The sequence below is a fragment of the Pyxicephalus adspersus genome, chromosome 5, assembly GCF_032062135.1.
Source record: "Pyxicephalus adspersus chromosome 5, UCB_Pads_2.0, whole genome shotgun sequence".
Lineage (NCBI taxonomy): Eukaryota > Metazoa > Chordata > Amphibia > Anura > Pyxicephalidae > Pyxicephalus > Pyxicephalus adspersus.
In genome coordinates, this window is record NC_092862.1 from 69,607,471 (window position 1) to 69,623,322 (window position 15,852).

The following is a 15,852-nucleotide window of genomic DNA, read 5'->3' on the forward strand; positions in this document are numbered from 1 at the left end:
ATATGAAATACAGAAAGAAGCACTTTTAAAGGTATTTTATCTGTTAGATAACTGTTTGATTGTTTTACTGATCAGATTTGTCATGTAAGTGTCAAATGTGTGTTCCTGCGTGTATGCTTTATTGATCATATTAGAAAAGCTAAAGACATATTAGAAATCAGAGTCATTTATGTGTATGTTAGATATCTATTTTAAGGTATTTAGAAAGGATCTGAATGTGTTAATAGAAAAGATCTATTAGTATTATGTGATAAATGTTTGAATATTGGAGTGCATGTATAGAAGAATTGTGTTCATTAATGAGGATGTGTGAGCCTGTCTGTCTTAGAGATCAGATTGACTGGGGATATCAATGTCAGGGATTTGAATGATGGGATGTGTAGCATGAAGTTGTAGTTTTTTTTAGTTTTTACAAGCTAGAAGATAAACAGTGTAAAGATTTGTCCAGCAAGTATGATTGCTTATCAACACAGGCTCCTGTGACTTGTCACTCCCATTTATCCAACTCAGAGGGTAATAGAGTGTTGTCAACTCATACTTGTATAATATCTAAATTTGTCATGTGTTATCAAAACCATCCCTGGTATGTTTCCTTATAGTGTATTTTCTTCCGAACAACATTGGTAAATTCACAGTTCCTATTTTAAGGGGTTAGGTGACCCCCATTTTACAACAATATGGATTCTGCGATTCTATCTCAGTGACAGGCTGTATCAGCCAGTGCAGTTTAAATTTAGATAGGATTGGATATTTATTCCTGATAGTTGTACTGAGGGACCATTGGAAAAAGGATGAAAAAATACATTTCTAAACATTTACCTGATTGCCACATAAAATGTAGAATAACTCCACTGGCTGTGTTAGAATGATTTCATTTGTAGGGAAGTTTTCTCATAGCATTTCTTTTGCTGCTGTGACCTACATATAAATGCATATATCATCATACAGTGAAATCGCTGCATGCCTGCATTTATTTATCCATGTTTTCAAGCGTGCAAGTGAGTCTGTTTGTCGTGTTATTATTTAAATTAAATGTATGGTACATGTTTTATTTATTTACAAACTGATGCCCAGAACTGCTAATTGGAGAGCTCAACCTCTGACCTAGCATGGAATTAGTCAGACCCCTCTGGAGAAACCATCACTTCAATTAAAAGAAAAGGGCTCCTCAGGAAGGAAACAAACATTTTGTAGTCATGTTGAGAGCTTAAAGACTTTGCACACCCTTTTTATGAGCACTAAAGCATACCTATACTCAGAATTTTCAATTTACATAAAATGGTAGAGAACCCTTTTATGTAGGTAAAAATCCTACGTCACCCGATCTCGCGCCTGAGTCGGGTGATGTAGGATGAAGAACCAGGAAGAGAACACGAATGTCGGGACAACGCGGGACCAGATGCCGGACACCCCCGTAGTGATCGGTCAGCCCTGCAGGATTTAATTGATGTAAACTAAAAGTTCAAATCAGCTTTAAATACAGTCATATGATAAGAAAGTATATATATATATATATATATATATATATATATATATATATATATATTCCAGCTGCATTAAAGTTGTAGTTTGTCCTTAAGGAAAGCACCTGTCCTCTCCAAAACTATTCATCCAATAAACAAATAAAATAAAAAGAGAACAAGCTGGTAGATTAAAAATTCACAGATAAACAAGCCAAGAATCATTACTACTAGGAGTGGTAAAATGTCAAGCAAGGTATCTCATGGCTGTGGGATAAAGAACATGTCCTAGAATGATTTAACGAGCCCGAAGGTCACAAAAGTTGTCTCTTTTATTTTTCTTGGTTAGCATCTGTGCATTTAATATTTGCAGGTAACCTGGCAGTATTCTTTTAGAATCAGTAATATGTATTTCTAAAACAACATTTTATTAGTGTCATTAACACTTGAAACTCACAATGAATCCTTTTAAATATGGTTTTGTTTATTTTACAATGCTTTGCAGGAATAATGTACAATACTGCAAGAAGTTAATGTCTGATTAAACAAATCTATCCTTTTAAGTTATATATATTAAGATATACATCCTATTCTCAATACAATTAGATTCAATTTATTAAAGTGGGGCAATTATTCTATCTAAAAGATCCTAATAGTTTAATATCTGGATCTTTATACGTAGTCTTAAAAGGCTTTAACATCATCATCATCAAAAAAAAAAAAAAAACTATACAAATGACTTGATTTCAACTTTCAGCTCTATGTCTAGTAAGAATAGCAGACATAGACATTTAGAGACAGACAGGTATTTAAGGTCTCTTTTATGATGAGAAATGTACAGATATTTTCCATACTAAAATATAAGAATAGCAGGTTATATAATAACACTATATGATAATGCAGTGACATACAGCCATATAATAAAAATATATTTTACTAGTCGGACAATACTATGTTATCAGTTATTTTAGCATATTTTATGTGGATCTTATGGAGCCTTATTCAGACTAATACAGCAGAATCAATCATTTTTAACATAATATAATACATTTGGACATGGACAAATTGGCCTTTAATGTTTGCCATGAAACGGCTTATTGTATAGGGCTGTACAGTTGACTCTGTATGTGAATATACATTATACATTCTTGGTTTTGTCACTTAATTGTGAACAACTTGGCCTGATAATAAAATGTGTTGTACTTGAAATGTATCTAATTGCAATTCACATTTTTCAAAGGCAGTAAGTTTAATGTCATGTACTAAACAAGTTCTATTCATTTTGTTTCCAGGATGCATAGCTGAAAGATAATTTACCAAATGGTTGCTAAGGCTACAGTGCATAAACATGTGCTTGTTAGTAAATTAATTACATTAATTTTCTTTTATACATAGCAGTTAATTTTGGAAATAGACACACTGTACATTATGGCAATCACTTAAATGTCTAACATAAATTGGGCTATGCAGATAATTATGCATAACAAATGGAGAAATAATAGAATATAATTTTAGGAGTATATATAAGAAAACAAATAGTGAAACAACTACCCTCGTAAACAATATAATTAATAAAAACCTGCATAGATCTATGAAAAATTGTTAAAGAGATCTATTGTTTTTAGGAAGAATAAGTAAAAACTTAGACTAAAGGGTAGCTATCGATGTATTATATGCAGACTTTGCAAACAATAGGCTTGAACATCAAAAGCAATGATCATTGATTCATAAAAAAGCATTTTCTGCACTTACAAAGCTATGTAGTTGAATCAAGCCCCACAAGATGTTTCTTTCTTTTAAGAGGTAATATATTAAAGCCATAAGACCTGATTTACTGTGTTCTACAAGACTGGAGGGTATTGGACATCATGGGAGCACTTGGGTAATCCAAATTTGATTTCTTCTTCCAATAATTATTGGCTATTAATAACCCAGCCCCAGCAGCATCAGGACAAGTAGGCCCAACTGCAGCTTCTTGGGCATAATGGCCAACCAATATTAGTTGCAGTGGCAGCATAAGGGAAAGGATTTAGAAAATCAGATGGTATCATTCTATCTGGAATGCCCCAAAAGTAGCAGATTATATAACGCTCTAACCCAAACGAGGGTTCTGTAAAACCCTATGGTTCTTCCAGGGATTGCAAGAGATTCCTTGAGAAATTAGCAACTTGCCTCTTGGGTCAGTTTAAGTCACACCAATGACCTTTTTGGCTACCTGTAAAGTTGGTATTTTTACCATTGACCAGCAGTATAGGAGTTATTCCACTCAATGACCACCATGCCAATATATTGTAAGCTGTGGATATAGGATTTTAAGCAAGCGTTGCCTGAAGACATGAAAGCTCAAAGAAGGCTGCTCTACCCCCATAGATTATTTGGCCACAACTGAGAATACTATCCAGGTGCTGCTTGTCCACCCATGAGTGTCATGTCAGGGATCATTTCAGTACACCCGGTGAAACTGTTGTTCTAAAATAAACTAGGCAGTTCGTCACCAGAGTAGAGAGGTTGATGTTTAAAAAAAGGACCACTCCTGCATTGGTAACCTGTTTTAACCACAAGTCCACAATGTTATTGGAGCACAGGGGGTCACTGTGGCACACATGGTCACTGGAGCGCTACCTTTCCCTGCTCTATTTAAAGCTAGGGAAAAAAAGGTTTCTCTTTATTCATTATTCTCCATCTAAAAATGTTCACCAATTGATTTTGTGTGACTGTATACTTTATGAGCCTTTAATTACCAGAAACAACAAGCACCTTAGTGCCATCACCACAACCACCAAGCATTTAGACTAGCCCCATGCTGTTTATGGTTCCTAAACAATCCCACAATAAAAGTTGCATTAGAGGAAACAGGAAACTTATTTACAGCAGTGAGGAAGACTAAAATTTACCTTTTTTCAGCACAATTAAAAAACAAATCAAAAATGGGTTCAGATTGACCCCATGTTGTCCAAAATTCCGAAAATTAAAAATTAAATTTTCCACCTCTTTTATGGACCTGATCATTATTTCATTTCCAATGAAAAATTTTTTCTAAGTTTTTTACTAAAAAATTTCACCCCTTTTGTACAGACAGTTGTTGCTTTAATTTATAATAAAAAAAAATAATTTTACTTTTTTTATTTAAACTAGGAGCTTGGGAATTTTTTTCTCTGACTGGAAACACATCACACTTGAACTTCATCACTAGTGTGGAATTTCATAACCCAAATGATACCATGCTACTGTAGTAATAACTTATTATCAGCTAAATTCCAAAATAGATCCCAAAGATTGATGACAAATTGATGACTGCCCAGATTTGGTAGGCCTAATATGTACATGCTGAACTCCAGCACTTAAAATCCTAATCCAACAAAATAATTTTATCTTGCTTTCAATAGCCTGGGAAATGGTTAGGGCCCTTACCAGATGTTACTGTGTGCTTAGGTGAGCCTCTGTGCTCCAGGGATCCCTTTGCTCCATCAGTATTGTGCTCCAGCAACTATCTATGATAAGATAACTGAAGTGCATGTTGTGTGAACATTCACTTAAGTTTTCTAACTATGTGCCGAAAAATATGAACACGATATGAAAATATGAACATGAATTTTCATTTCACATGTATAACTATTGTAAATATTTACACAATGTATTGTGTACATATTCTGCATTCCTGTTTTATTATTTAGCCTCATTGTATGATATTGTCATTGCACCTTTGTAAAAAAAAATTGAAAAAAAAACAATGATAATAAGTCTTACAGAAGCATTAAGAATGTAAATCAAATGTTTCCATCCATATTCTAAAACTGGAAAATTAAATTGGTCTAGATTAAAGTCTGCCCTTAGTCACATGCACCATGTGCACGTAGCTGCTGACGTATTTTATAGAAAGTGTTTAAAATAAATGTAGAGTTGCCTAAAATGTTTTCATGCTTTATTGTTAGAACTACCTTATCTAACTAGAATCTCTGAAAAAAGTTTTTAATGGAATGTGTAATAGAAAACTCTGGATGAGTAACTGTCGCTATCAAGGGTGCATTTAATAACACCCTGTTCCCATTTGGGAAAAACAGTTCATGGCAAACCACGTTGTGTGTATTGACTGCCATGTATTAATAAAGAGCCTAGCAAGTATGCCATGTTTTGTTATTTATTGCACACTTTTGTTATTTATTGCACCCTTGGAAGCCTCTGTCACTCAGCTTGATGGTCTGCCAAGCACACAGATGTTTGTATTAGCTAATCTTTACAGTCTGGACAACAAGTGGACACTGTGTACAGTACAGTATAAGAACACTTCTTTTCCCTTATGACCAGGAATATTTCAAACAAAATTTTATTTAGTTATGATGTAACACTAAAGCATATACAAAATGTCACCCATTAATATTCATAATGTCATATTCTGTCCACAGAGCAGCTTTATATTTACTAATTTGAAAACACTCCAAATCTCATAACACAATCAATGTACATGGAAGTTACTAGGTTTGTTGCATATTACACATGGCATGGTATGTTGTTAAAATCGGCTATCTTTTTGTAAATACTGATAAAAAGTCATCAGTGGGGTTTAATTACTACAGAAATATAGAAGGTATAAAGTTATTGGCTATTCACTTATCTTAGTCTTACAGGAAAACTTCCTTTGACTTCCAATTACATGCCGGCAAAAATCCAATTTTTTTTACATTCCTTGAGTGTAATTAATTTTTCTGAACTTTTACCATGTTCACTAGGTAAAAATTATTTTTCAGTGTGATAATTTACTTGCTAAGTATACAACCTAGACTATTTCAGTAAACCAACCCTTAGTGTAAAGTAAAAAAAAAAATGTGAATTGGTGAAAACATGACTATGCATTGGTTTTACAAAAATCATTGGGAGTTGGCAGCCAGAAATTGTCATACTTCAACAATTTAAAGTAAATAAATACTGAGATAAATACTTTATGTAGTTTTCCATTACCACCTAGAAATGCTGGCTATCATGATGATCCAATCCTTTGAAAACATTCTAAGTTCCTAATGCAGAACAAAAACAGAGATAAGGAGTTTTAATGTCAGTTTGACTTCACTTGTTTAATCATTTTTCCAGGTTAGAGACTCAGTAAGTTGTTAACTTTTTTAGATGGAGAATAATGGGACAGCCTGCATTGTCTTCAAAGTACAAGTTACTGAATGTTTATGCATCACAAAATATTTTTTTTTCTAGTTTTAGATAGAGCAGGAAGGGGTTAAAATGACTTTTAGATTTATTTTCACCTGGAAGCAAACATGCATCTGGGAAATCCAATACAGTCTTCCCTGATGCCACTACAAACCTAAAGAGCATGTACCCTGTGCTCCAGTAACCCTATCTGCTCCAGTGACCATGTGTGCCGAAGTGACCCCCTGTGCGCCGTGGATTTCTTTGCTCCAAAATCATTGTGGTCCAGTGACCCAGTACTTCACTGAAATTTTAATTTTTAAGATATTTTCAAAAACAAATATTTTTATGTAATAATTTCAGGAATGTCTAATTTAAAAAAACAAAAAAAATAAAAAGTGAAATCAAACCTCTACCATGTGCAAAGAGTTTCTCTATTTATATAGCCCCAACATATTACACAAAACTGTAAAATAAATAGGGATTGCAAATGACAGACAGATACAGACAGTGACACAGAAGGAGGAGAGGACCCTGCCCTGAAGAGGTGGGGGAAGCAGCACACAAAAACATTTAAGAAAAGGGACATGGAGTGGTGGATAGTGAGGGTTTTTGGAGACAAAAGAAAACAGGTAGGTAAGTTTTAAAAGATGAGTTAAAATTTGCCAAGATCTGTCAGTGAAACCAATCCCTAATGACCCAGGTTTTTTTCTTCTCCACCTTGGCTGATTGATTGGCCTCAGAAAGCGTACAACAAATTTTTGGTTAAATTTTTGTTAAACGCTGTCAAAGCTTGTATTCCCTCTATGTGGAGAAAACCGACAGCCCTCTCTCTAGACATGTGGATAGGTAGAGTGAACAACATAAGGTTAATGGAGGATCTGACTGCAGATCTATATAAAAGAAATAAAACATTTGAATTGTAGAATCGCCTGAATACAAGAATCTGCTGGGAGAACAGAGTGTAGCAACTGCTACAAGGGTATAGTTAGGAGGCCGTTTATTTGGCTGTAGGAAATTGGTTATGTGAGGAAAGAGGGACTGTTTTTTTTAGAAAACGGCTATGAGGGATCTGGAGAAGATGGAGGGTTTCTGTGATATCGGTACGTTGCTATTTCACATCTGGCTCAGGACACTTGGGTTCAATTCAGTTTCTTATTTGTATTTTGTTTATATTTGGAGATTTTTGTAATGGAACACAAATTATTTGACTGTAATACTGCAACTATTGTATGTTCTGTATGTTTTTGTTATGAAAAATTATATATAAAAAAAAAAAAAAACAAAATGTTTAAAAAGTAAAGAGTTATGAGTGCTCTTTTAAATGAGCAGAAAGTAGAAGCAAGCTGAATAGGAAAAGGAAGACCATTCCAGAGGGTCAGGGCAGCTCTAGAAAAGTCTTGGAGCCGTGCATGTGATTAGGTTATAAGTGAGGAAGTAGTAGGTCATTAGTAGGTCATTGGAAGAACAAAGAAAGCGGCTAGGGGTATTTTTCTATAAGGTCAGAAAGGTAAGTGAGACAGGAGCTGTGGGGGGCAAAGGCAAACCACAGGCATTTGAAAGATGAAATAGAGGGCAATGAAGATACATAAGAGAGGCAGTGAAAGAGGAGTGGTGGGAAGGATTAGACAGTTGTCTCTGGAACAGATGTCCCCTTGGAAAGTGGAACCAAGGCACATAGAGGGCGAATCTACCAAACAGGGAAACAAACACCAGTGAAACAACAAGAGATTGTAATTTTTTCCTATTCTATCCATAACTAAACAAACACCATAAAATAGGATATTTTTTTTTACCATGTTTTATATTCTGTTTGCAAAAATGTGATAAAACATTTCGAAAAAAAGCAAAAGATGTAATTCCAAACGAAATTATTGCTTGTAGGATTTCAGTGACATACTATTAGACTACAAGGAATGAATTTTGTGTTAATGGTTCTTTCATATTAAAAGAAACAGATCTAGATTATGGCTGTAATGTTTGCTGTTGTTATTATTTCAGAATTTTCATTAAAAAAATATGTCTTTGTTACATTTCAGGCATTTACCAGTTTATGTCAGTGGAGTCTGCCGCTGTAGGAACAGCCATTGGAAGAATAAAAGCCAATGATGATGATGTGGGTAAAAATGCAGAGATCAAATACACAGTTATTGACAAAGATGCCAAAAACTACTTTGAGGTTATCACAGACCAGAAAACACAGGATGGAATCATAACAGTTAAAAAGGTTAAGTCCATTTTTTTTCTTTACTAAAGTAACAGAAAATGTTCACTTGCAAAAAGTGAATTATGTGAGGTTCTTTTCTGTCTACATTAAATATACAAATGTTTGCAAGGGATATCAAAGAGAGCATGATTTTTCCTTATTTACTAAGCTAGAGTAAGTGAACTTTTAAATCAAAAGTTTATAAAACAGGGAATCTGACATTCCTTCAAATGTTCCTTAGTGGGAATTATGTGTGGGAATGTGTACACTTGCTAAATTTTGACAAATATATAGATGAAAACTTAAGTGTTTTTCTAAACAAATGCTTTCCATGTAAACAATGCATACTTATTAATATTTAAAACATCTAAAACCATGCATTTAATTATAAACCTTTTTTATTTATTTTTTTTCTATAGCTGCTAGATTTTGAAAGTCACAGAATGCACACATTTGAGGTTGAAGCTGCTAATACATTTGAAGATCCAAGATTTTCACACCTTAGGTCATTTAAGGATACAGCTATTGTGAAAATTATGCTACACGATGTTGATGAAGCTCCCATCTTTAATAGACCCTTTTATGTATTTGAAGTAAGTGAAGATGTGAAAGAAGGCAGCGTAATTGGTCATGTATCTGCTCAGGATCCTGATTCAACAAAAAGTTCTGTAAAGTAAGTCTGTCATTTGTTTAATGATTATGATTTTTTTTTTTTAGATGGGGGAAGATGCAAGTGACTATAAAGAAAGCCTGATGCATTAACATGTATAAAATATGATAACATGGTTGGAATTGGTCTCTGGTGTGCATTATTTATATCTTAAATGAAATAAATAGCATTGAATAAATCACCATCCATATGCTTCAAAATGTGAAGAAATCACTGTTTATTTTGGGGAGGGGTGGATATACAAGGGGGCGCTGAGAAGTTCCTGGCTTTGCCCGGAAGCCTATTATCTTAATATTTAACTGTGCATATTTTAGGTCTTTGTGATTCCTAAAACTGTTTTTCTTTTAGTGAAAAGCTGTGATGGCAGAGTCACAAGCAAGTTTCACGTCCTTGGAATTAGGGGCTGTCATATAGTTTTTGTTTCTCCAGGGAAAGGAAGGACACTTCTCCCCCAGTGTTTGTGAAATATCAGTGTGAATGTCCTTTGCTGACTTTCCCTGGAGAAACAAAAACTTAATGACGACCCATAACTCCAACAACGTGAAACTTGCTTGTGCCTCGACCATCACAGCTTCTCACTAAAATAAAAAAAAGTTTTAAGAATCGCAAAGACCTGTGTGGATACTGTGTGAAAGAAAACCAACATATACACAAACAAAAAACAACTGGACACAGAAACAAACAATTTCTTTTATGCTATCCATGGTGTAACTGGCCACTTGCAGTTTCTTGCAGGACCTTGAGAATAAAACTTTAAATTCTTGATTCAATTTCACATAAAAACCACCAGTTAAGATATGAGATTCACTTCTACCACAGTTTTGTGGCCAATCCCTGGGACTCATAAAATTCATAAATTGTTTTGGCATATTTCTCTTTGTCAGCTTAATCACAAGAGCCAGTCATTTAAAGGTATGTATAATCCAGCACCCTTTAATAAAAGTATGTGGTCTACAGAAGCTATACTGTATTTTCAGTATTGTAGCTGTTCTTTTTTTTCTAGGGAATCTAGGGAAAAATACATTAATTTATTTTTTTATTTTGACATTGGGCCCTGTGAACAATGCCCAGATGTACCGGTATATGTCATTTGTTTGGCAATAACCTTGCTTATTATCCGTACAAATAGGCAGAACTTAATAGCAAGGTTTGCCTTTACAGAGTCAGGCTGATTTACTCTTCTCTACTAAAGACGTTAAAGAGGTTAAAAAGGCAGGAAGGTAAGGGAAGAAAACAACTGATGTAGTTTGTCAGGGTAAATTGTATTTGGCCTGCTTTCTTCCCTCACTTCCTGTTTTTTCTCACCCAAACTTTGAGGAGAATTCCTGTGGTGGGTTTAGGTAAGGAGAAAAAATCTTGCCATTTTTAGGTCTATGAGACAAACTACTATCAGAAAAAAAGATCATAACAAGCTGGCACTGTCATAGGGAACATGCACCAACGGAATGCATAAATAGCATACATTGTGAAGGGAAACAATAAATGTAAAGGCTGTATGGCCAGTGTGGTGTGCAGTGGTATATTTGCCTGTGGAATTATTTTTTTTATTTTATTTATCTTTATTTTAAAATGTAATTATCTTGGTTATATTGGCATAAATACCACAATCTGATTCATTTCTGTTAGAAAAAGAGTCTTTTGTAAGTACTTTAGTATGTTCAACCAGATTTTTAAAAATTATTTATTTATTTTAAATAGCAAGGATAGGCTAAATTTTTTTTACAAAGAGTTTTACTAAAATAATTAAGATACTGCAAATGATACAGAAGTGAAAAATGGCTGGTAACAGGACATAATGATTTAGAGGGTTAGGGCAGCAGCTAAAAGTGACAGATGACCTCAAATCAACCATAAAATAAAAATAAAAAGACATAAATGTTACAAAACTAAAACAATAAAAAGGCACAGACAGCTACCAATATAGGGAGTTTCCTAACTGATTCCAACGTTCCCTATGTCAAAGTGCCCATGATAATTCTTACAACGACCTTCAAAATACAAAAACCCTTTTCAACATGCTTAAGGGATGCCTTAAAGCAGTACGCTTTTCACAGACAGTGTCTGCATTAACTTACCACTACAGCACGTTTGCTAGATTAGTAACTTGGACTGTTTTGAGTACTTTGAGATGGAATACCTGATTCCTTTTATCAAGCAAACCCAGGCCTCAGTTGATCGTTGGAAGCAGCAGCCACAACAGATCTAAAAGCTTTAGAAAAGCATCTTCCTAATGCCCACAACTTTGTAGAGATTGTTTAGTGATCTGCTTCCGGATTTAATCTGTAAATCTACTCTGGATGTTGCGGTTTGACCAACATTTTAGACTGCAGAAGCTCAATGCCTTTTACGTACTCATGCAGAACCTCTGCCTCTCCCTTTGGGTAGTTTTAGGTTTGTTTACTACTTATCAACTTTGGCAGTAGGAGATATAACAATGTGGTGCTTGGATGCACACTTTTTTACTACAACATTATTCAGTAAAAAAAAGCCCTAAACAGAAAAAAAAGGGAAATAAAGCAAAAACTGAAAGAGAGAGGCAGCAGATAAAATAGATTTAACAGTTGTAGCTGATCTAGATAAAAATATAGTCCTGAAAGTGACTGTTGGGTCACTTTAAATGTAACATATGGAAAATCCAAAAATATGTAGCCCACCACACTATATTGTACAGACACAGGTAGCACTGTACAGCTAAGCATAACACACAATCACATAGTATAGCTTCTATGTCTTCCTACAAATGCTTCATCAGCTCCCCTCTCACTGTTCCAACACACTGAAAAAATGGCTTATAGGGACTTTATTAGTGAGGAGGCTGGCACATCCTTGAATACTGACCATTGTAAACATGCTTACATCAGCTGTAAGGCCAGGCAGAAAATTTTGGGTTATTGAAAGTAAACTTGATCTTCATTCCTGTGAGATAAGGACTGAAAATAGCTGTTCCTACTAAAAATGTACTCAAGACATTAGGCTGGTGCAAATTGGCTACAGGCTTTTCTGCACCACTGATGCTACCAACATGCTTGGTTCTACTAAGAGAGAAGGATGTTTCTTATTTAATGATGGAGTGGCTGGGTGCTTGGAGAGCCTACACTGATTTTTTTATTAACTGTATTGTGGTCACTGATCATTATTGTGAGACTAGAAATGTAAGTAAAATTGCAGCCTATAAGCCTACGTTGACAGCAATCACAAATTTCTGCTTCAAGTTTCCCAGCACAACTTGTTGTCACAATGGGCCTGGTTTGCTGGATTACTCAGCTTCATAATAAAAGTCTATCCTCTTCAGCTTTGGAGAGCTTTAATAAATCAGGCCCAATGAGCAACCATGCCAATACACATTTTAATATACAGATTGCAAGCTTTTGAGTTTTTTTTAAACCCATTTATTGGTTAAATCAATCATTTATCCTACAGTGCCATTTTGTTATGTTTGAGCTTCCTTCTTGTACCCATTTGATTTTAAAGGTTATCCAAGCTTGTTATCCCTTACTACTAGCAGTCCTTTTATATATATATATATATATAGTTATCTATTTTCTCAGTAAAGAAAAAACTCAAGAGAATCCAATTGTAGTAATAGATCAGATGAAAGATGAATCACATTCTAAAACTACTTTAGGAAGTTTATTATCTTTTATATTTATTAACCTATTGCTCCCATGCATTAGCAAACCTCCCATGCATATTTCGTCCAAATATTTGCAGTAGGGCAAAGTGTTTATTTTAGTAATAATTCAGCATCTTTCTTACAGGTACAGCATTGACCGCAATACAGACTTGGAGAGACTTTTTGATATACACTCAGGAAATGGTTCCTTAATTCTTGCTAAACCACTTGACCGTGAATCAACACCGTGGCAGAACATCACAATAGTTGCAACTGAAACAAGTAAGTTAATCATGGTTCATGATCCATGTCTTTTTGAAATTGTCACATAACATAATTTATATTTAATGTTTCATCAAATTAATTATTTAACATTTTAAATGAAATATTCAGATGATTGCAAGTTACATTTCAAAAACAATGTTCTATGTCTGTAAACTATTGAAATTCATAAGAAGTGTACCGATAAAATGTCATATTATAACTGTTCTTGAAAAAGCATAGTTCTTGAAAAACTGTTATTTTATATTTATCTCCTTAATATAAATTTGATTTTCTATATATAAAGAATTAAATTAAAGACTACAAATTAATACACGCTAAATTATTAATTGATTCTTTAGGCAACATCCTGGGTACATTTTGTCCTACTTTTACAGCTTAATTGACAGCAAAGCTAAGGAGCTTACCATCCAATTACTTTATATAGTTGTTTTTTTTCCAACAGTAACAAATAAAATTGTGTGAATTGATTGCATTGCATTATTAGAAATCTATTGCAGAACAAAGTGCCCCAATTATTTATCATTCTCATTTTAAAATGTTTTTCAGTTTGACATTTTTGTTCTGTTTAGAACATTATGTTACTGAAGTTAAAAGAATAGCAGAATCATTTGAAAATCTTTTCAGAAAACCTAACTTACAAAATATGAAACAAAAATGTTTCTGTCACTTAAACTTATAGAGATCTGCACAGCTATAAATAAAAGAGCAGTTCCTTAACTACTGTTTTCCCAATACCAATGTATTTAGTGTGAATAAACAATGCTAAAACTAAATAGCCACTGCGAAACTCAAGAAAAGAACCAGCACAAGAGTTCATAGGTACATTTTTAAGCTAAAAGCCTAATGCATACCTTTCCAAATATATGTAAAGCCATATTACCAGCCATAGAGTCAGGACACATCTGAAAAGTGTGGTCTCTGTGCTTACCTGGAGACAATTCTCAAAAGGTGCAGCAACACACCAGGAGCCCAGGAATCACCAAGGGTAAATATAAACCTCGGGTTATTGTCTACTACATTTCTCAAACAGTTTACTTCTCCCACTTTGCTTTTCTGCAAGTTGTAAAACTGTTCAGAGCAATTGGCATTGTTGTATTTTTTGATTTAATGCAGACACGGACTGGAAGTCTTCAGCTGCCTTAAGGAATATCTGGGCTTCTGGTGTGCTGTTGCATCTATTAGAAGGTCATTGATGGCCTAAGTGAGCCTGCTGTCAGTTTGTGCATATATATATATATATAATATATATATAAAACATGTCAACGTTTTTCTCAGTAATTATATTTCTAATGGGGTTTATGATATGAAACTTACACCAGATTGGCCTTGGCAATATTCCCAAGTGTGGCTTTGGGTGAATTTTACATACCAAAAGTGGTAACCATGTGCCACAGTCAGGGTAGAAAAAAATCGATCCAGCAGCGTCCTCAGGGATCCCGGCTTGTGCATCACATCCTCGGCTTGATCGATGTTATGCGTGAAGCATTGGTACGCTGGGGAGGCATGGCCGGGCAGGAAATTTAAAAGCAAATTACATTGTATTCAGCTTTTAAAACATTGATCACAGTAAAAAAGTTATCAAAAAATTAATCCAAATAATAAATAATAAAATACAAAATCCAAAAGTTTATTCCATTTTTGTACTCTTGTTTGGATACATTTAAAAAAATATAAATTTTTAAATTTTTTAAATAATGTTGATTTTATTTATAAAATTATTTATAAATATTATATAATTTATGATTTGTGTTTCAAACTTTATCATACCCAGGTATATTCCTATGAATTGCAGGCCTAAAATATTAAACAACAAATTTCCATTCAAAACAACGTACCGCTTTTGACTTAAAAATACTGACATTATTAGACCGCCGGGGGGGTTAAGTTATATGTAACAAAATGGAATAACAGAAGGAATAAGTATTGAACACGCTTTAAAAAGGTATTTAATATTTAGTAGAAAAGCCTTTGTTGGCAATGACAGCTTCAAGACGCCTCCTGTATGAAGAAACTAGCCACATGCATTGCTCAGGTGTGATTTTGGACCATTCTTCCACACAAACTGTTTTTCGATCTTCTAACAGCGTTTTTTTCTTTCTCTGGCACCCAATGAGAGTTTTCTTGGCTGTGTGTTTAGGATCATTATCTTACTGAAATGTCCACCCCCATTTCCTGTTCAGCAGTGGTAGATGGAACAGATTCTTATCAAAGATGTCCCGGTACATTTCTCCATTCATCCTTCCTTCAGTTATATAAAGTCTGCCAGTGCCATATGCTGAAATACAGCCGCACACCATGATGTTCCTTCCAACCTTCGCTGTTGATATGGTGTTTTTTGGACGATGTTCAGTGCCATTTCATTCCAAACATGGTGTGGGCAATGACATCTAAAGGGTTCAGTTTTGGTCTCATCTGACCAGACTTTATTCTCCCAGTGTTTTACTGGCATGTCTAAATGTTAGTTCGTGTGCATGGAGTAATT

General features: G+C 34.4%; 1 protein-coding gene across 1 annotated transcript in view; it reads left to right on the forward strand.

Moving 5' to 3' along the window:
- The window catches only part of LOC140331106 (cadherin-9-like), a 90,637-nt gene that overhangs the window by 65,229 nt on the left and 9,556 nt on the right, over nucleotides 1-15,852 (forward strand). Inside the window, exons 6-8 of the mRNA XM_072411845.1 lie at nucleotides 8,636-8,823; nucleotides 9,222-9,475; nucleotides 13,231-13,367. Of these exons, the coding sequence (XP_072267946.1) occupies nucleotides 8,636-8,823; nucleotides 9,222-9,475; nucleotides 13,231-13,367 (579 nt within the window). The remainder of the gene's footprint in view (nucleotides 1-8,635; nucleotides 8,824-9,221; nucleotides 9,476-13,230; nucleotides 13,368-15,852) is intronic.